Source organism: Leptosomus discolor, chromosome 5 (genome assembly GCF_034619465.1).
Source record: "Leptosomus discolor isolate bLepDis1 chromosome 5, bLepDis1.hap2, whole genome shotgun sequence".
NCBI classification, from domain to species: domain Eukaryota; kingdom Metazoa; phylum Chordata; class Aves; order Leptosomiformes; family Leptosomidae; genus Leptosomus; species Leptosomus discolor.
In genome coordinates, this window is record NC_141395.1 from 20616272 (window position 1) to 20635778 (window position 19507).

The 19507-nt window shown below is 49.6% G+C and overlaps 1 protein-coding gene across 1 annotated transcript in view; it reads right to left on the minus strand.

Moving 5' to 3' along the window:
- Positions 1-16434: 16434 nt before the first annotated feature.
- The window catches only part of COBLL1 (cordon-bleu WH2 repeat protein like 1), a 100728-nt gene continuing 97655 nt past the window's right edge, over positions 16435-19507 (minus strand). Inside the window, exon 19 of the mRNA XM_086465959.1 lies at positions 16435-16521. Within this exon, the coding sequence (XP_086322085.1) occupies positions 16435-16521 (87 nt within the window). The remainder of the gene's footprint in view (positions 16522-19507) is intronic.

Below are 19507 nucleotides of genomic sequence, written 5' to 3' on the forward strand. Positions count from 1 at the left end.
AAACAGCACTGCCAGCTAGTAACAGAAAATCTCATTGAAGAGTTTCACAGTACTATAGCATGTCTAGATATTTCAGTTAATTATCAAGCAAGTTCAGTTACACAGATAAGAAACCTTAAAATCCAAGCAAGGTGCTTTTAGTTTTAATCTCTGTTACATAGTATGATATTTGCCTTAAGGAGTTCACACAAAAGTTCACATAAAAATGTACTTTCAATGTTATGTGACTAAGGAACATATGGTAACACACTTTTGTAGTCAAAACCAAAGAAAACAACAAAGCACAGTTACTTGAGCTTTCCCCCAAACCAGAATCATAGAACAGTTTGGGATGGCAGGCACCCTTTTAGCTGGATCAGATTGCTCAGAGCCCCGTCCAACCTGACCCTGAACATTTCCAGGGATGGGGCTTCTACCACCTCTCTGGGCAGCCTGTGCCAGTGTTTCACCACCCTCGCAGTAAAGAATTTCTTCCTTATATCTAGTCTAAATTTAAGCTCTTTTAGTTTCAAACCATTACTCCTTGTCCTATCACAACGGGCTCTGCTAAAAAGATTGCCCTCACCTTTCCTGTAGGCCCTCTTTAAGTATTGGAAGGTCAATATAAGGTCTCCCCGGAGCCTTTTCTTCTTCAGGGTGAACAACGCCAACTCTCTCAGCCTGTCCTCACAGGGGAGGTGCTCCAGCCCCCTGATCATCTCCGTGGCCCTCCTGTGGACTCGCTTGAGCAGTTCCATGTCTGTCTTATGCTGAGGACCCCAGAGCTGAACATAGTACTGCAGGTGGGGTCTCACCAGAGCAGAACAGAGGCGGAAAAATCACTTCCCATGACCTGCTGGCCATGCTGCTTTTGATGCAGCCCAGGATACAACTGGCCCTCTGGCCTCCAAGCGCACATTGCCAGCTCATATCCAGCTTTTCATCCACCCACACCCTGAACTCCTTCTCGGCAGGGCTGCTCTCAAACCTCTCATCTCCCAGCTTGTATTGATATCGGGGATTGCCCCGACCCAGGTGCAAGACCTTGCACTTGCCCTTCCTGAACCTCATGAAGTTCACACAGGCCACTTCTCAAGCTTCTCCAGGTCCCCCTGGATGGCATCTTGTCCCTCAGGCGTGTCAACTGCACCACTCAGCTTGGTGTTGTCTGCAAACTTGCTGAGGGTGCACTCGATCCCACCATCTAGGTCACTGCTGAAGATATTAAACAGCACTGGTTCCAGTATGGAGTCCTGAGCACACCACCTGTCATCGAGCCTTTGACCACTACCCTCTGGATGCAAACACCCAACCAATGCCTCATCCACTGAGAGTGTGTGTGTGTCTGTCCGTGTGTGTCTGTCTGTGTCTGTGTGTCCGTGTTTGTCCAGGTGTCTGTCCGTCTGTGTCTCTCTGTATCTGGGTGTCGTCTGTCCGTCTGTCGGTGTCTGTCGGTCTGTCTCTGGGTGTCGTGTCTGTCAGTCTGTCTGCCTGGGTGTCCCGTCTGTCTGCCTACCTGGGTGTCCCGTCTGTCTGCCTACCTGGGTGTCGTGTCCGTCTGCCTGTCTGTTGGCCTGGGTGTCTGCCGGTCTGTCTCTGGGTGTCGTGTCTGTCAGTCTGTCTGCCTCGGTGTCTGGTCTGTCTGCCTGGGTGTCCCGTCTGTCTGCCTACCTGGGTGTCGTGTCCGTCTGCCTGTCTGTTGGCCTGGGTGTCTGCCTGGCTGTCACCTGTCTGGGTGTCGCCTCTCTGGGTGTCTGGGTGTCACCTGTCTGGGTGTCTGGGTGTCTGTCTGTCTGTCTGCGTGCCTGTCTGTCTGCATGTCATCTGCGTGTCCGTCTGTCTGCGTGTCCGTCTGCGAGTCTGCTTGCGTGTCTGCATCTCTGTGTCGTCTGTGTGTCTGTCAGTCTGTGTGTCTGTCTGTGAGTCGTCTGTGTCGTCTGTCTCTCTGTGGGTCTGTCTGTGTGTCTGCGTGTCTGTCGCCTGTCTGTGTGTCTGTCGCCTGTCTGTGTGTCTGCGTGTCTGTTGTCTGTCTGTGTGTCTGTCGTCTGTGTGTCTGTGTGTCTGTCTGTGTGTCTGTCGTCTGTGTGTCTGTGTGTCTGTGGTCTGTCTGTCTGTCGTCTGTGTGTCGTGTGTCCGTCGTCTGTCGTCTGTGTGTCTGTCTGTCGTGTGTCCGTCGTCTGTCGTGTGTCTGTCTGTCGTGTGTCTGTCGTCTGTCGTGTGTCTGTCGTCTGTCGTGTGTCTGTCGTCTGTCGTGTGTCTGTCGTCTGTCTGTATGTCCGTGTGTCTGTCGTCTGTCTGTCGTCTGTCGTGTGTCTGTCGTCCGTCCATGTGTCTGTCGTCTGTCCGTGTGTCTGTCGTCTGTCCGTGTGTCCGTGTGTCTGTCGTCTGTCCGTATGTCTGTCGTCTGTCCGTGTGTCTGTCGTCTGTCCGTATGTCTGTCGTCTGTCCGTATGTCTGTCGTCTGTCCATGTGTCCGTGTGTCTGTCGTCTATCTGTCGTCTGTTGTGTGTCTGTCGTCTGTCCGTGTGTCTGTCGTCTGTCCGTGTGTCCGTGTGTCTGTCGTCTGTCTGTCGTCTGTCTGTCGTCTGTCCGTGTGTCCGTGTGTCTGTCGTCTGTCGTGTGTCTGTCGTCCGTCCGTGTGTCTGTCGTCCGTCCGTGTGTCTGTCGTCCGTCCGTGTGTCTGTCTGTGCATCCGTGTGTCTGTCGTCTGTCCGTGTGTCTGTCGTCTGTCCGTGTGTCTGTCGTCTATCTGTCGTCTATCTGTCGTCTATCTGTCGTCTGTCGTGTGTCTGTCGCCTGTCCGTGTGTCTGTCGTCTGTCCGTGTGTCTGTCGTCTGTCCGTGTGTCCGTGTGTCTGTCGTCTGTCTGTCGTCTGTCGTCTGTCTGTCGTCTGTCCGTCTGTCCGTGTGTCTGTCGTCTGTCCGTGTGTCTGTCGTATGTCTGTCGTCTGTCCGTGTGTCTGTCGTATGTCTGTCGTCTGTCCGTGTGTCTGTCGTCTGTCCGTGTGTCTGTCGTATGTCTGTCGTCTGTCCGTGTGTCTGTCGTGTGTCTGTCGTCTGTCGTGTGTCTGTCGTGTGTCTGTGTGTCTGTCGTGTGTCTGTGTGTCTGTCGTGTGTCTGTGTGTCTGTCGTCTGTCGTGTGTCTGTGTCTGTCGTGTGTCTGTGTGTCTGTCGTCTGTCTGTGTGTCTGTCGTGTGTCTGTGTGTCTGTCGTCTGTCGTGTGTCTGTCGTCTGTCGTGTGTCTGTCGTGTGTCTGTGTGTCTGTCGTGTGTCTGTGTGTCTGTCGTCTGTCGTGTGTCTGTGTCTGTCGTGTGTCTGTGTGTCTGTCGTCTGTCTGTGTGTCTGTCGTGTGTCTGTGTGTCTGTCGTCTGTCGTGTGTCTGTGTCTGTCGTGTGTCTGTGTGTCTGTCGTGTGTCTGTCTGTCGTGTGTCTGTGTGTCTGTCGTCTGTCTGTGTGTCGTCTGTCGTCTGTCTGTCGTGTGTCTGTGTGTCTGTCGTCTGTCGTCTGTCTGTGTCTGTCGTGTGTCTGTGTCTGTCGTGTGTCTGTGTGTCTGTCGTGTGTCTGTGTGTCTGTCGTGTGTCTGTGTGTCTGTGTCTGTCGTGTGTCTGTGTCTGTCGTGTGTCTGTGTCTGTCGTGTGTCTGTGTGTCTGTCGTCTGTCGTGTGTCTGTGTGTCTGTCGTCTGTCTGTGTGTCTGTCGTCTGTCTGTCGTGTGTCTGTCGTCTGTCTGTCGTGTGTCTGTCGTCTGTCTGTCGTGTGTCTGTGTGTCTGTCGTCTGTCGTCTGTCTGTGTGTCTGTCGTCTGTCGTCTGTCGTCTGTCTGTCGTGTGTCTGTGTGTCTGTCGTCTGTCTGTCTGTCTGTCGTCTGTCTGTCGTCTGTCTGTCGTGTGTCTGTGTGTCTGTCGTCTGTCGTCTGTCTGTGTGTCTGTCGTCTGTCTGTCGTCTGTCTGTCGTGTGTCTGTGTGTCTGTCGTCTGTCTGTGTGTCTGTCGTCTGTCTGTCGTCTGTCTGTCGTGTGTCTGTGTGTCTGTCGTCTGTCTGTGTGTCTGTCGTCTGTCTGTCGTCTGTCTGTCGTCTGTCTGTGTGTCGTCTGTCGTCTGTCTGTCGTGTGTCTGTGTGTCTGTCGTCTGTCGTCTGTCTGTGTGTCTGTCGTCTGTCTGTCGTCTGTCTGTCGTGTGTCTGTGTGTCTGTCGTCTGTCTGTGTGTCTGTCGTCTGTCTGTCGTCTGTCTGTCGTCTGTCTGTGTGTCGTCTGTCGTCTGTCTGTCGTGTGTCTGTGTGTCTGTCGTCTGTCGTCTGTCTGTGTCTGTCGTCTGTCGTCTGTCTGTCGTGTGTCTGTGTGTCTGTCGTCTGTCTGTGTGTCTGTCGTCTGTCTGTCGTCTGTCTGTCGTGTGTCTGTGTGTCTGTCGTCTGTCTGTGTGTCTGTCGTCTGTCTGTCGTCTGTCTGTGTGTCGTCTGTCGTCTGTCTGTCGTGTGTCTGTGTGTCTGTCGTCTGTCTGTCGTGTGTCTGTGTGTCTGTCATCTGTCTGTGTGTCTGTCGTCTGTCTGTCGTCTGTCGTCTGTCTGTCGTGTGTCTGTCGTCTGTCTGTGTGTCTGTCGTCTGTCTGTCGTCTGTCGTCTGTCTGTCGTGTGTCTGTGTGTCTGTCGTCTGTCTGTGTGTCTGTCGTCTGTCGTCTGTCTGTCGTCTGTCGTCTGTCTGTCGTGTGTCTGTGTGTCTGTCGTCTGTCTGTCGTGTCGTCTGTCTGTCGTCTGTCTGTGTGTCTGTCGTCTGTCTGTCGTGTCGTCTGTCTGTCGTCTGTCTGTGTGTCTGTCGTCTGTCTGTGTGTCTGTCGTCTGTCGTCTGTCGTCTGTCTGTCGTGTGTCTGTGTGTCTGTCGTCTGTCTGTCGTCTGTCTGTCGTGTGTCTGTGTGTCTGTCGTCTGTCGTCTGTCTGTCGTGTGTCTGTGTGTCTGTCGTCTGTCTGTCGTCTGTCGTCTGTCTGTCGTGTGTCTGTGTGTCTGTCGTGTGTCTGTGTGTCTGTCGTCTGTCTGTCGTCTGTCGTCTGTCTGTCGTGTGTCTGTGTGTCTGTCGTGTGTCTGTGTGTCTGTCGTCTGTCTGTCTGTCGTCTGTCTGTCGTGTGTCTGTGTGTCTGTCGTCTGTCGTCTGTCTGTCGTGTGTCTGTGTGTCTGTCGTCTGTCTGTGTGTCTGTCGTCTGTCTGTCGTCTGTCGTCTGTCTGTCGTGTGTCTGTGTGTCTGTCGTCTGTCGTCTGTCTGTCGTGTGTCTGTGTGTCTGTCGTCTGTCTGTGTGTCTGTCGTCTGTCTGTCGTCTGTCGTCTGTCTGTCGTGTGTCTGTGTGTCTGTCGTCTGTCGTCTGTCGTCTGTCTGTCGTCTGTCGTCTGTCTGTCGTGTGTCTGTGTGTCTGTCGTCTGTCTGTGTGTCTGTCATCTGTCTGTGTGTCTGTCGTCTGTCGTGTGTCGTCTGTCGTGTGTCTGTGTGTCTGTCGTCTGTCGTGTGTCTGTGTGTCTGTCGTCTGTCGTGTGTCTGTGTGTCTGTCGTCTGTCGTGTGTCGTCTGTCGTCTGTCTGTCGTGTGTCTGTGTGTCTGTCGTCTGTCGTCTGTCTGTGTCTGTCGTGTGTCTGTGTCTGTCGTGTGTCTGTGTGTCTGTCGTGTGTCTGTGTGTCTGTCGTGTGTCTGTGTGTCTGTGTCTGTCGTGTGTCTGTGTCTGTCGTGTGTCTGTGTCTGTCGTGTGTCTGTGTGTCTGTCGTCTGTCGTGTGTCTGTGTGTCTGTCGTCTGTCTGTGTGTCTGTCGTCTGTCTGTCGTGTGTCTGTCGTCTGTCTGTCGTGTGTCTGTCGTCTGTCTGTCGTGTGTCTGTGTGTCTGTCGTCTGTCGTCTGTCTGTGTGTCTGTCGTCTGTCGTCTGTCGTCTGTCTGTCGTGTGTCTGTGTGTCTGTCGTCTGTCTGTCTGTCTGTCGTCTGTCTGTCGTCTGTCTGTCGTGTGTCTGTGTGTCTGTCGTCTGTCGTCTGTCTGTGTGTCTGTCGTCTGTCTGTCGTCTGTCTGTCGTGTGTCTGTGTGTCTGTCGTCTGTCTGTGTGTCTGTCGTCTGTCTGTCGTCTGTCTGTCGTGTGTCTGTGTGTCTGTCGTCTGTCTGTGTGTCTGTCGTCTGTCTGTCGTCTGTCTGTCGTCTGTCTGTGTGTCGTCTGTCGTCTGTCTGTCGTGTGTCTGTGTGTCTGTCGTCTGTCGTCTGTCTGTGTGTCTGTCGTCTGTCTGTCGTCTGTCTGTCGTGTGTCTGTGTGTCTGTCGTCTGTCTGTGTGTCTGTCGTCTGTCTGTCGTCTGTCTGTCGTCTGTCTGTGTGTCGTCTGTCGTCTGTCTGTCGTGTGTCTGTGTGTCTGTCGTCTGTCGTCTGTCTGTGTCTGTCGTCTGTCGTCTGTCTGTCGTGTGTCTGTGTGTCTGTCGTCTGTCTGTGTGTCTGTCGTCTGTCTGTCGTCTGTCTGTCGTGTGTCTGTGTGTCTGTCGTCTGTCTGTGTGTCTGTCGTCTGTCTGTCGTCTGTCTGTGTGTCGTCTGTCGTCTGTCTGTCGTGTGTCTGTGTGTCTGTCGTCTGTCTGTCGTGTGTCTGTGTGTCTGTCATCTGTCTGTGTGTCTGTCGTCTGTCTGTCGTCTGTCGTCTGTCTGTCGTGTGTCTGTCGTCTGTCTGTGTGTCTGTCGTCTGTCTGTCGTCTGTCGTCTGTCTGTCGTGTGTCTGTGTGTCTGTCGTCTGTCTGTGTGTCTGTCGTCTGTCGTCTGTCTGTCGTCTGTCGTCTGTCTGTCGTGTGTCTGTGTGTCTGTCGTCTGTCTGTCGTGTCGTCTGTCTGTCGTCTGTCTGTGTGTCTGTCGTCTGTCTGTCGTGTCGTCTGTCTGTCGTCTGTCTGTGTGTCTGTCGTCTGTCTGTGTGTCTGTCGTCTGTCGTCTGTCGTCTGTCTGTCGTGTGTCTGTGTGTCTGTCGTCTGTCTGTCGTCTGTCTGTCGTGTGTCTGTGTGTCTGTCGTCTGTCGTCTGTCTGTCGTGTGTCTGTGTGTCTGTCGTCTGTCTGTCGTCTGTCGTCTGTCTGTCGTGTGTCTGTGTGTCTGTCGTGTGTCTGTGTGTCTGTCGTCTGTCTGTCGTCTGTCGTCTGTCTGTCGTGTGTCTGTGTGTCTGTCGTGTGTCTGTGTGTCTGTCGTCTGTCTGTCTGTCGTCTGTCTGTCGTGTGTCTGTGTGTCTGTCGTCTGTCGTCTGTCTGTCGTGTGTCTGTGTGTCTGTCGTCTGTCTGTGTGTCTGTCGTCTGTCTGTCGTCTGTCGTCTGTCTGTCGTGTGTCTGTGTGTCTGTCGTCTGTCGTCTGTCTGTCGTGTGTCTGTGTGTCTGTCGTCTGTCTGTGTGTCTGTCGTCTGTCTGTCGTCTGTCGTCTGTCTGTCGTGTGTCTGTGTGTCTGTCGTCTGTCGTCTGTCGTCTGTCTGTCGTCTGTCGTCTGTCTGTCGTGTGTCTGTGTGTCTGTCGTCTGTCTGTGTGTCTGTCGTCTGTCGTGTGTCGTCTGTCGTGTGTCTGTGTGTCTGTCGTCTGTCGTGTGTCTGTGTGTCTGTCGTCTGTCGTGTGTCTGTGTGTCTGTCGTCTGTCGTGTGTCGTCTGTCGTGTGTCTGTGTGTCTGTCGTCTGTCGTGTGTCTGTGTGTCTGTCGTCTGTCGTGTGTCTGTGTGTCTGTCGTCTGTCGTGTGTCGTCTGTCGTGTGTCTGTGTGTCTGTCGTCTGTCGTGTGTCTGTGTGTCTGTCGTCTGTCGTGTGTCTGTGTGTCTGTCGTCTGTCGTGTGTCGTCTGTCGTGTGTCTGTCGTCTGTCGTGTGTCTGTGTGTCTGTCGTCTGTCGTGTGTCTGTGTGTCTGTCGTCTGTCGTGTGTCGTCTGTCGTGTGTCTGTGTGTCTGTCGTCTGTCGTGTGTCTGTGTGTCTGTCGTCTGTCGTGTGTCGTCTGTCGTGTGTCTGTCGTCTGTCGTGTGTCTGTCGTGTGTCTGTCGTCTGTCGTGTGTCTGTCGTGTGTCTGTCGTGTGTCTGTGTGTCTGTCGTCTGTCTGTCGTCTGTCTGTCGTCTGTCTGTCGTCTGTCTGTCTGTCGTGTGTCTGTCGTGTGTCTGTCGTGTGTCTGTCGTGTGTCTGTCGTCTGTCGTCTGTCGTCTGTCTGTCTGTCGTCTGTCTGTCTGTCGTCTGTCTGTTGTCTGTCGTGTGTCTGTCGTCTGTCCGTGTGTCTGTCATCTGTCCGTGTGTCCGTGTGTCCGTGTGTCTGTCGTCTGTCTGTCTGTCTGTCGTCTGTCCGTGTGTCTGTCGTCTGTCCGTGTGTCTGTCGTCTGTCTGTCGTCTGTCCGTGTGTCTGTCGTCTGTCTGTCGTCTGTCGTGTGTCTGTCGTCTGTCGTCTGTCTGTGTGTCCGTGTGTCTGTCGTCTGTCTGTCGTCTGTCGTGTGTCTGTGTGTGTCCGTGTGTCTGTCGTCTGTCGTGTGTCTGTCGTCTGTTGTGTGTCTGTGTCTGTCGTGTGTCCGTGTGTCTGTCGTGTGTCCGTGTGTCTGTCGTGTGTCCGTCTGTCTGTCGTCTGTCGTCTGTCTGTCGTCTGTCGTGTGTCTGTGTCTGTCGTGTGTCTGTGTCTGTGTCTGTCGTGTGTCTGTGTCTGTCGTCTGTCGTGTGTCTGTGTCTGTCGTGTGTCTGTGTCTGTCGTGTGTCTGTGTCTGTCGTCTGTCGTCTGTCTGTGTGTCTGTCGTCTGTCGTCTGTCTGTGTGTCTGTCGTCTGTCTGTCGTCTGTCGTCTGTCTGTCGTGTGTCTGTGTGTCTGTCGTCTGTCTGTGTGTCTGTCGTCTGTCTGTCGTCTGTCGTCTGTCTGTCGTGTGTCTGTGTGTCTGTCGTCTGTCTGTGTGTCTGTCGTCTGTCTGTCGTGTGTCTGTCGTGTGTCGTCTGTCTGTCGTGTGTCTGTCGTGTGTCTGTCGTGTGTCGTCTGTCTGTCGTCTGTCGTGTGTCTGTTGTGTGTCTGTCGTGTGTCTGTCGTCTGTCTGTCGGCTGTCTGTGTGTCTGTCGTCTGTCTGTCGTGTGTCTGTCGTGTGTCTGTCGTCTGTCTGTCGTCTGTCTGTGTGTCTGTCGTCTGTCTGTCGTGTGTCTGTCGTGTGTCGTCTGTCTGTCGTGTGTCTGTCGTGTGTCTGTCGTGTGTCGTCTGTCTGTCGTCTGTCGTGTGTCTGTCGTGTGTCTGTCGTGTGTCTGTCGTCTGTCTGTCGTCTGTCTGTGTGTCTGTCGTCTGTCTGTCGTGTGTCTGTCGTGTGTCTGTCGTCTGTCTGTCGTCTGTCTGTGTGTCTGTCGTCTGTCTGTCGTGTGTCTGTCGTCTGTCTGTCGTCTGTCTGTGTGTCTGTCGTCTGTCTGTCGTCTGTCTGTCGTGTGTCTGTCGTCTGTCTGTCGTCTGTCTGTGTGTCTGTCGTCTGTCTGTCGTGTGTCTGTCGTGTGTCGTCTGTCTGTCGTGTGTCTGTCGTGTGTCTGTCGTGTGTCGTCTGTCTGTCGTCTGTCGTGTGTCTGTTGTGTGTCTGTCGTGTGTCTGTCGTCTGTCTGTCGTCTGTCTGTGTGTCTGTCGTCTGTCTGTCGTGTGTCTGTCGTGTGTCTGTCGTCTGTCTGTCGTCTGTCTGTGTGTCTGTCGTCTGTCTGTCGTGTGTCTGTCGTGTGTCTGTCGTCTGTCTGTCGTCTGTCTGTGTGTCTGTCGTCTGTCTGTCGTGTGTCTGTCGTGTGTCTGTCGTCTGTCTGTCGTGTGTCTGTCGTCTGTCTGTCGTGTGTCTGTCGTGTGTCTGTCGTGTGTCTGTCGTGTGTCTGTCGTCTGTCTGTCGTCTGTCTGTCGTCTGTCTGTCGTGTGTGTGTCTGTCTGTCTGTGTGTCTGTCGTCTGTCGTCTGTCGTGTGTCTGTCGTCTGTCTGTGTGTCTGTCGTCTGTCGTGTGTCTGTCGTCTGTCTGTGTGTCTGTCGTCTGTCTGTCGTGTGTCTGTCGTCTGTCTGTCTGTCGTCTGTCTGTCGTCTGTCCGTGTGTCTGTCGTCTGTCTGTCGTCTGTCGTGTGTCTGTCGTCTGTCTGTGTGTCTGTCGTCTGTCTGTCGTGTGTCTGTCGTCTGTCTGTCTGTCGTCTGTCGTCTGTCTGTCGTGTGTCTGTCGTCTGTCTGTCTGTCGTGTGTCTGTCGTCTGTCCGTGTGTCTGTCGTCTGTCTGTCGTCTGTCGTGTGACTGTCGTCTGTCCGTGTGTCTGTCGTCTGTCGTCTGTCTGTGTGTGTCCGTGTGTCTGTCGTCTGTCCGTGTGTCCGTCTGTCTGTCCGTGTGTCCGTCTGTCTGTCCGTGTGTCTGTCCGTGTGTCCGTCTGTCTGTCCGTGTGTCTGTCCGTGTGTCCGTCTGTCTGTCCGTGTGTCCGTCTGTGTGTCTGTCCGTGTGTCTGTCGTCTGTCCGTGTGTCTGTCGTCTGTCCGTCTGTCTGTCCGTGTGTCCGTCTGTGTGTCTGTCCGTGTGTCCGTCTGTGTGTCTGTCCGTGTGTCCGTCTGTGTGTCTGTCCGTGTGTCCGTCTGTCTGTCGTCTGTCCGTGTGTCTGTCGTCTGTCCGTGTATTTGTCGTCTGTCCGTGTGTCCGTCTGTCTGTCCGTGTGTCCGTCTGTCTGTCCGTGTGTCCGTCTGTCTGTCGTCTGTCCGTCTGTCTGTCGTCTGTCCGTGTGTCTGTCGTCTGTCCGTGTATTTGTCGTCTGTCCGTGTGTCCGTCTGTCTGTCCGTGTGTCCGTCTGTCTGTCCGTGTGTCCGTCTGTCTGTCGTCTGTCCGTGTGTCTGTCGTCTGTCCGTGTGTCCGTCTGTCTGTCCGTGTGTCCGTCCGTGTGTCCGTCCGTGTGTCCGTCTGTCTGTCGTCTGTCCGTGTGTCCGTCTGTCTGTCCGTGTGTCCGTCTGTCTGTCCGTGTGTCCGTCCGTGTGTCTGTCGTCTGTCCGTGTGTCTGTCGTCTGTCCGTGTGTCCGTCTGTCTGTCCGTGTGTCCGTCCGTGTGTCCGTCTGTCTGTCCGTGTGTCCGTCTGTCTGTCCGTGTGTCCGTCCGTGTGTCCGTCCGTCTGTCCGTCTGTCTGTCGTCTGTCCGTGTGTCCGTCTGTCTGTCCGTGTGTCCGTCTGTCTGTCCGTGTGTCCGTCTGTCCGTCTGTCTGTCCGTGTGTCCGTCTGTCCGTGTGTCCGTGTGTCCGTCTGTGTGTCTCTCTGTGTGTCCGTCTGTGTGTCTGTCTGTGTGTCCGTGTGTCTGTCTGTGTGTCCGTGTGTCTGTCTGTGTGTCCGTGTGTCTGTCGTCTGTCCGTGTGTCCGTCTGTCTGTCCGTGTGTCCGTCTGTCTGTCCGTGTGTCCGTGTGTCCGTCTGTGTGTCTCTCTGTGTGTCCGTCTGTGTGTCTGTCTGTGTGTCCGTGTGTCTGTCTGTGTGTCCGTGTGTCTGTCGTCTGTCCGTGTGTCCGTCGTCTGTCCGTGTGTCCGTCTGTCTGTCCGTGTGTCCGTCTGTCTGTCCGTGTGTCCGTCTGTCTGTCCGTGTGTCCGTGTTTGTCGTCTGTCCGTGTGTCCGTCTGTCTGTCCGTGTGTCCGTGTGTCTGTCGTCTGTCCGTGTGTCCATCTGTCTGTCCGTGTGTCCGTCCGTCTGTCCGTGTGTCCGTCCGTCTGTCCGTGTGTCCGTCTGTCTGTCGTCTGTCCGTGTGTCCGTCTGTCTGTCCGTGTGTCCGTCTGTCCGTCCGTGTGTCCGTCTGTCCGTGTGTCCGTCTGTGTGTCTCTCTGTGTGTCCGTCTGTGTGTCTGTCTGTGTGTCCGTGTGTCTGTCTGTGTGTCCGTGTGTTTGTCGTCTGTCCGTGTGTCCGTCTGTCTGTCCGTGTGTCCGTCTGTCTGTCCGTGTGTCCGTGTGTCCGTCTGTGTGTCTCTCTGTGTGTCCGTCTGTGTGTCTGTCTGTGTGTCCGTGTGTCTGTCTGTGTGTCCGTGTGTCCGTCTGTCTGTCCGTGTGTCCGTCTGTGTGTCCGTGTGTCTGTCGTCTGTCCGTGTGTCCGTCTGTCTGTCCGTGTGTCCGTCTGTCTGTCCGTGTGTCCGTCTGTCTGTCCGTGTGTCTGTCGTCTGTCCGTGTGTCCGTCTGTCTGTCCGTGTGTCCGTCTGTCTGTCCGTGTGTCTGTCTGTGTGTCCGTGTGTTTGTCGTCTGCCCGTGTGTCCGTCTGTCTGTCCGTGTGTCCGTGTGTCCGTCGTCTGTCCGTGTGTCCGTCTGTCTGTCCGTGTGTCCGTCTGTCTGTCCGTGTGTCCGTCTGTGTGTCTGTCTGTGTGTCCGTGTGTCTGTCGTCTGTCCGTGTGTCTGTCTGTCTGTCCGTGTGTCCGTCTGTCTGTCCGTGTGTCCGTCTGTGTGTCTGTCGTCTGTCCGTGTGTCCGTCTGTGTGTCTGTCGTCTGTCCGTGTGTCCGTCTGTGTGTCTGTCTGTGTGTCCGTGTGTCTGTCTGTGTGTCTGTCTGTGTGTCCGTGTGTCTGTCGTCTGTCCGTGTGTCTGTCGTCTGTCCGTGTGTCCGTCTGTGTGTCTGTCCGTGTGTCTGTCGTCTGTCCGTGTGTCCGTCTGTCCGTGTGTCCGTCTGTGTGTCTGTCGTCTGTCCGTGTGTCCGTCTGTGTGTCTGTCGTCTGTCCGTGTGTCCGTCTGTGTGTCTGTCGTCTGTCCGTGTGTCCGTCTGTGTGTCTGTCCGTGTGTCTGTCGTCTGTCCGTGTGTCTGTCGTCTGTCCGTGTGTCCGTCTGTCTGTCCGTGTGTCCGTCTGTCTGTCTGTCGTCTGTCCGTGTGTCTGTCGTCTGTCCGTGTGTCTGTCGTCTGTCCGTGTGTCCGTCTGTCTGTCCGTGTGTCTGTGTGTCTGTCCGTGTGTCCGTCTGTGTGTCTGTCCGTGTGTCCGTGTGTCTGTCGTCTGTCCGTGTGTCTGTCGTCTGTCCGTGTGTCCGTCTGTCTGTCCGTGTGTCTGTGTGTCTGTCCGTGTGTCCGTCTGTGTGTCTGTCCGTGTGTCCGTGTGTCTGTCGTCTGTCCGTGTGTCCGTCTGTCTGTCCGTGTGTCCGTCTGTCTGTCCGTGTGTCCGTCTGTGTGTCTGTCGTCTGTCCGTGTGTCCGTCTGTCTGTCCGTGTGTCCGTCCGTGTGTCCGTCTGTCTGTCCGTGTGTCCGTCTGTCTGTCCGTGTGTCCGTCTGTCTGTCCGTCTGTCTGTCCGTGTGTCCGTCTGTCTGTCCGTGTGTCCGTCTGTGTGTCTGTCGTCTGTCCGTGTGTCTGTCGTCTGTCCGTGTGTCTGTCGTCTGTCCGTGTGTCCGTCTGTCTGTCCGTGTGTCCGTCCGTGTGTCCGTCTGTCTGTCCGTGTGTCCGTCTGTGTGTCTGTCGTCTGTCCGTGTGTCTGTCGTCTGTCCGTGTGTCTGTCGTCTGTCCGTGTGTCCGTCTGTCTGTTCGTGTGTCCGGCTGTCTGTTCGTGTGTCCGGCTGTCTGTTCGTGTGTCCGGCTGTCTGTGTGTCTGCCCGTGTGTCCGCCCACCCGTCCACATGTCGTCTGGGAGTCTGTCTGTCTGTCGTCTGGGTGTCTGTCAAAAGTCCAGATAGATGACATCCGTAGCTCTAGTCACTCTACCATGGAAGGCCACCAGGTTGGTCAGGCAGGACTTGTCCTCAAATCACCTCCTTTTCCTCCTGTGAATTCACATAGCTTCTAGGATGATCTGTTCCATGATCTTCCCAGGCACAGAGGTGAGGCTGACAAGGTCAGTAGTTCCCAAGGTCCTCCTTTCTATCCTTTTTAAAAATGGGTGCAATGTTTCCCTTTTTCCAGTCACCAGGGACTTCACCTGACTGCCATGACTTTTCAAATATCATAGACAGTGGCTTGGAAAACTACACCAGCCAGTTCCCTCAGGACTCTGGGATGCATGTCATCAGGCACCAGAGACTTATGTATGTTCAGGTTTGTCATGTGGTCACGAACCTCATCTTCTCTTATGGTGGGAGGGACTTTGCTCCCTCAGTCCCTGTCTTGCGGCCCATGCGCTCGAGAGGTATGGGAAGAGAGGTTGCCAGTGAAGACTGAGGCCAAAAAGTTGTTGAGTACCTCAGCCTTCTCCTTGTCCATTGTTACCAGCTCACCCGTCTTGCTCATTGCAGGGGTACGCTTTCTTTGGCCTTTCTTTTCTGGCTGACATACCTGTAGAAGCCCTTATTCTTCTTTGCATCCATTGCCAAGTTCAGCTCCAGCCGCACCTTGGCCTTCCCGACCCCATCCCTACAAAACCGGGCATCATCCCTTTACTCTTCCCAGGATACCTGCCCCTCCTTCCACCGCCTGTGCAATTCCTTCTTGCCCTTTAGTTTGACCAGCAGGTCTTGACTCAGCCATGCTGGTTCTCTTGCCTTGCTTGCCTGATTTGTTACACCTGGGCATCAAGAGCTCTTGAGCTCTACGGAAAGCATCCTTAAAGATCTGCCAGCTCGGTTCTGCTCCCTTGTCCATAACTGGACCCCACCGATTCAGCTGAAATAGTGACATGTCACAGAGACTTGCATTGCCACAAAGATTAAGTCAGTCTTATGAAATAACTTTAGTCACCTTGGCAGAGAATACCAATGTTTGAGAGAAAAGAGGTAACCCCCACCTCCCACTCAAAGTACAAACAAGGAGATTCCTTCCGCAGTGCAACCTCTCTGTGGCAGTTACAGATCAGCACGTGGTACAGTAATGCTTGAAACACAGACTTCAAATATCACAATGAACACAGACACTAGAATCCTGGGACTGAGTTACAATTTTAAGTCTGTTGCTCAAGAGACAGTGAAATCTAGAATGTAAGCCGCAGTTAGAAACTGGGAAAAGCCCTCCTTCTATCTCACCATTTTCAACTGAAGGATGAAGCATTCTTTTGCAATCAGATGCTGAAACAGATATTTCGAACTACCAAGTTCCCCTGCCCTTGGAATTAGCCCTTGACTGGAGGCAAGAACAAGAAGAAGGAAGTAGTAATACACATTGACAGGTGACTAAGATATAGGAGAGAAAACAGGAAAGAACAGCAGTGAACAAACATTCATCAGCTCTCTTTATGAATTTTTATTTACTAAAACGTTCCTTGAAGGGTTTCAGCATTAAGTTAACACTGCAGTTTCTAATCAATAACTACACACTAGAGAAGTAATGAGCCCTCTTTGAGATTATTGCACAAAAACCTTGTAGCAAACCATTAATAACTCTTTGAAATGCACATATAGATCAGTTTCTGAAACAAAGTTACAGAATGTCTCTGAAGTACAAAATAAATATATTGTTAAAGAATAGAAACTAAACACAATTACTTTTATTTAAATCAAGTCCAGCAAGAAAATATTTTAATATGGCAAATATCCCAGCACTTGCTGCATGCATCCAAAATCTAGCTATTTCATCATCAGTGTCATCATATTTCCACTCCTCTCCCCAAAATGTGTAACCTTGACAAAAAATGCAAAATAGATAAAATATGACATGAAGCATTTTCTTTTACTATATATTCCCATTTTGGTATTTAATGCTTAATCTATAAATAGACTCTCTCAGACACAAGAATGCTTTGTAAGTATGTTATTGTGCTGTTTTAAGATTCAAATATTTTACATGAATAAGTCCAAAGCAGTTCATTTTTTAGTCATTCTTCCAGTGAAAAAAATTTCTTCTATTTCATTAAGTATCAAAAGTGGAATTTGCATTTTATCAGTAAGTGACTATATGCTGATGACCACTTTAAAATGTATCTAGTATCGTTTATCCAAGTGCTAGGTAAATACTATATACAGGTTCTCAAAAAGATGATGAGAAATGCAATGTAGTGCTACCTGTCAAGAAAAGTTTGTAACTAGTAGAAAAATTTCCAATAATTTATGTCCTGATGTTTTTGTGTGCTACCAGGAGAAAATGAAAGGACATTAAAAAAAAAAAAAAAAAAATCAAAATACTTACCCCAATTACTCTCAGCTGAAGGAACAAAACCATCTATTTTTTAAACAGAAACAAAGTATTGCATACATTTAAGATTTTCTACTAATTACAAATTTAACAAAGTAATATGGAGGCAGCATGTGGTAGATTTAAATTCATACAATCTGTTAGAGTAATACACAATTGAAAATAAATGATCTAAAATTCTTAGATTGCTTTAAATCAGTAATTTCAGCATAGTGCTACATATTGTTCAGTCTTGAAGGCTAAAATCAAGAATTTTTGATTCTCATTATTAAGCAAAGCTCATCTGCACTTTCTCTTAAACCTTTTTTAGCAGCATAGTCAGCTTTATAAAGAGAAAAAGGCAAAATATTACCATAATTTACATACAATCTTTCCAAGGCATCAATGGACCCAGTTTGAAATTCCTATAACAACTGACAAAAATATATTAGCATATACTTGCATTTACACTTCCAAAAATTTGTAGTTAGTATTAAGTTGGCCTATGAAGCAGTAGTAAAGTGCAAAATATTTGGTATAATATCTAGTGATTAGCTTTTGCTTCTGTGGAATACAAATGAGTAAGCCTGGCTCTTCCATTGACAGATACGGTGTTCGATGGAGGACCAACCTGGAGGGGGGCAAGAGAAAAAAAAAAAAAAAAAAAAAAAAAAGAGATAATGAAATATTAACCTAACCTAACTTTTCAGATTCTTCTCTCTGTAGTATGTTACACAGCATTACTTCAAGGACACAGAAATACTGTTACTTCAGTTAGTGTTTTTCTCATTGCAATGAAAGACGTCCTATACGATTTCTGCACAAAGCATATATGCTACAGAAGTGGAAATATAAGAAATCACTTAAAAACGTATTTTAGCCTATCTAAAAATTCTGTGTATAACTATTCAAAACACACATAATTTTCAGTCCTTCTCCAGACCTGGTTGCAAAGAAATACTTGGAAAAAAAATCACTTTTTGTTAAATATTGAACAGAACTGATTTCTTACAAAATCTTCTGACACTCCTTTACGCCATGGTAATGTTTCTTTTATCAGGAGCAAACTTTAACTTTTGGGATAGATAGCAAAGACCTGATTTTCAGGGGAGCTGCATAAACCAACTCCAAAGGTGTTAATGGGAGTTGTGGATGCTCCACAGCCATGCAAACCACGTACCATAACACACAATTTACAATGAAAACATTCTGAAGAGAAAAATGGTTAAAAAGAAATCTCACTTGACTCATTTTAGGTTAGTAATTACTGAGGGCCCTATTGAACAGAAAAGACTGGCAATACAAAAGGCCCCAGATCTCAGCACTGCATACTCACAACATACTAAGCAAAACTGGGCGGGAAGAATTTGGCTAGTGGTGCCAGCATTTTATTTTTTTAATTATTCTCTCACAGACCTGAAAGAAGGGAGAGTATGGTAAGAGGTAAAAAGAGAAGCAAGCACCTGACAGACCTCTTTCACAATTCAAATGGATCAGGTTATTACTCTTTTTACTGAGTGCGGCACGACAGTGGAAGTGATGAGGTGAATGCATTCAAGTCCCTTCAATACTGGAAATCACTTTTGGATGCTAAGAAGTTATTGATACAAAATACTTCATTTCTCTGTCCTATCACTGCCAGTTCTCCACATAAAACATAAAATCAGACTGTGTTTTTATCAAATTTGCCAAAACCCTCTCTTTCTGCTGTCAGACATACCTGTACCACAGCACGTGAACTGTGGGTAAGAGTGAGAAGAACAGCATGTACAATTTTATGTTTGGCAAAATTTCCATGTGTTCTTCAGTGCATTTCGTGTGTGTGTGTGTGTTTCAGGTGTTTTTTGAAGCCTGTTTCAGGTCTCTGTGTTGCAGAATGCTTTTCTTTATGCTTACAGCATCTTCATTATTATAATTTCTCCTTAAAAGTTATAGCCTTCTCCTCACCCCTAGCCTCAACAGATACTATACTGATAAAGAACATGTCCTACGCTGAGAGAGGGAGAGAAGAGAAAGCGAGGGGAAAAAGGACTTCAATCATCATCCCTCTCTTCTTCCCCATGCCACTCTTGTACCTAGACTGATAAAGACTATATAGACAGATCTACCCTAAAAACATTTCTATTAGAAAAGAATGAATAACCACATAGTGAATTTTTTCTTTGTTTTCTTTCTAGTAGAAATGAACTTCCTGAATTTTGAAAAGCACATTATGAACTTTATTTTTTAAAAGTTATAAGCTACTCTGCCAACAAGAAAGCCTATGCATATTTCCCAAAGAATCATAAAACAAAGTTCACACACTATGCAAAATAAATAAAGTGCAGTATTATTCAGAATGAAATCATGCATTGGGGGGAAAAAAACCCTTAATAAAAAAATATCCAAACAAAATCCAAACAGTATTTTTGGTAGAACAGATAGGTTTGACAGAGCTCTAAGTGACTCTGAACAATACAGCATTTTCTTAATCTTATCCTGTTTTTAAGGTGGCTGTAGTTAGTAACATGTAGTTAGTGGTTAGTAGCATGTAGTTAGAAGTAACACTATAGTGTATTATCGTACTATTATGCACCACTTTTACTACTAGAGGTCAAAAACTACTTTAACATGCTTGTAACCTTCCCAGGAAGCTGAATCTTCCTATTCAGTGTAGAAATGATGGGAAGTCTACAAGCCTCAGAGAGGCTGTTTCAGTGCTACACTGAAACAAAACCTTAGGTACCACACAGATTGTTCGAACATCTGACATCCACTGAGAGATTTTGACCCTAGGGAATTAAAGACTTCCATGAAACCAAAACACACCCCTCACATACACCCCCCACACATCATTGGTTTCTTTCAAGTTTCAAGTGGGAAAGGGAAAACAAAACCTACTGAATTTATTTAACCTCCTGCTATGAGAAATTATTCCTCTACAGAATACTGGGTCAAGAAAGTTTTGCATGAGACTATTGTTAAATTGGATGGTTACAAATTTAAAACAATACAGGTTTTTAAAATGTGCAATGTTTTACCCAATGAGACAAGTATAGGTGAATTTTAGGAGAGAGGAAAGTAAAATTAAGCCACAGTTTTAATCTGATGGGGTGGGGGAAGATGGTTCTACCAGGATTGTTGACAAAACATTAAGAAGTATCTTACTCATGATACCAAACAGCAGCAGGAGGCTTGAAGTACATTTAAGAAGAATTAAGGACCTGAGAGAGTCTAATAAATAGAGAAATACAGTCTTCGGGACTTCTGTGTGTCATCTGCCTGCAAAAGATTGCAGCTACTTCAGGTCTAGGGTGAGGCCTGCTTAGCATGTGTCTAAAACCATGTAACTTCAAACCACATGAACACAAACAAGTAATTGAACATGTTCCAGATTTTATGAAAAGAGATACTTAATTGATAACTTAAAAAGATTTCTAATTCATTTCAGGAAGATTTCCAATTGGATTTGTACTGTTTGAAAATACGGACATAGGAAGCTTTGCATGTGCATTCACGAGTTTATTCTGCAGAACAGAACTCTCTTCCCCACCTCCCTTCCCATAATTAAGAGACCTCCTGGCAGCACTTTGTGCGGAAGCTCACTGCTTTTAGTGTCAGGCATTAATATGGTAATG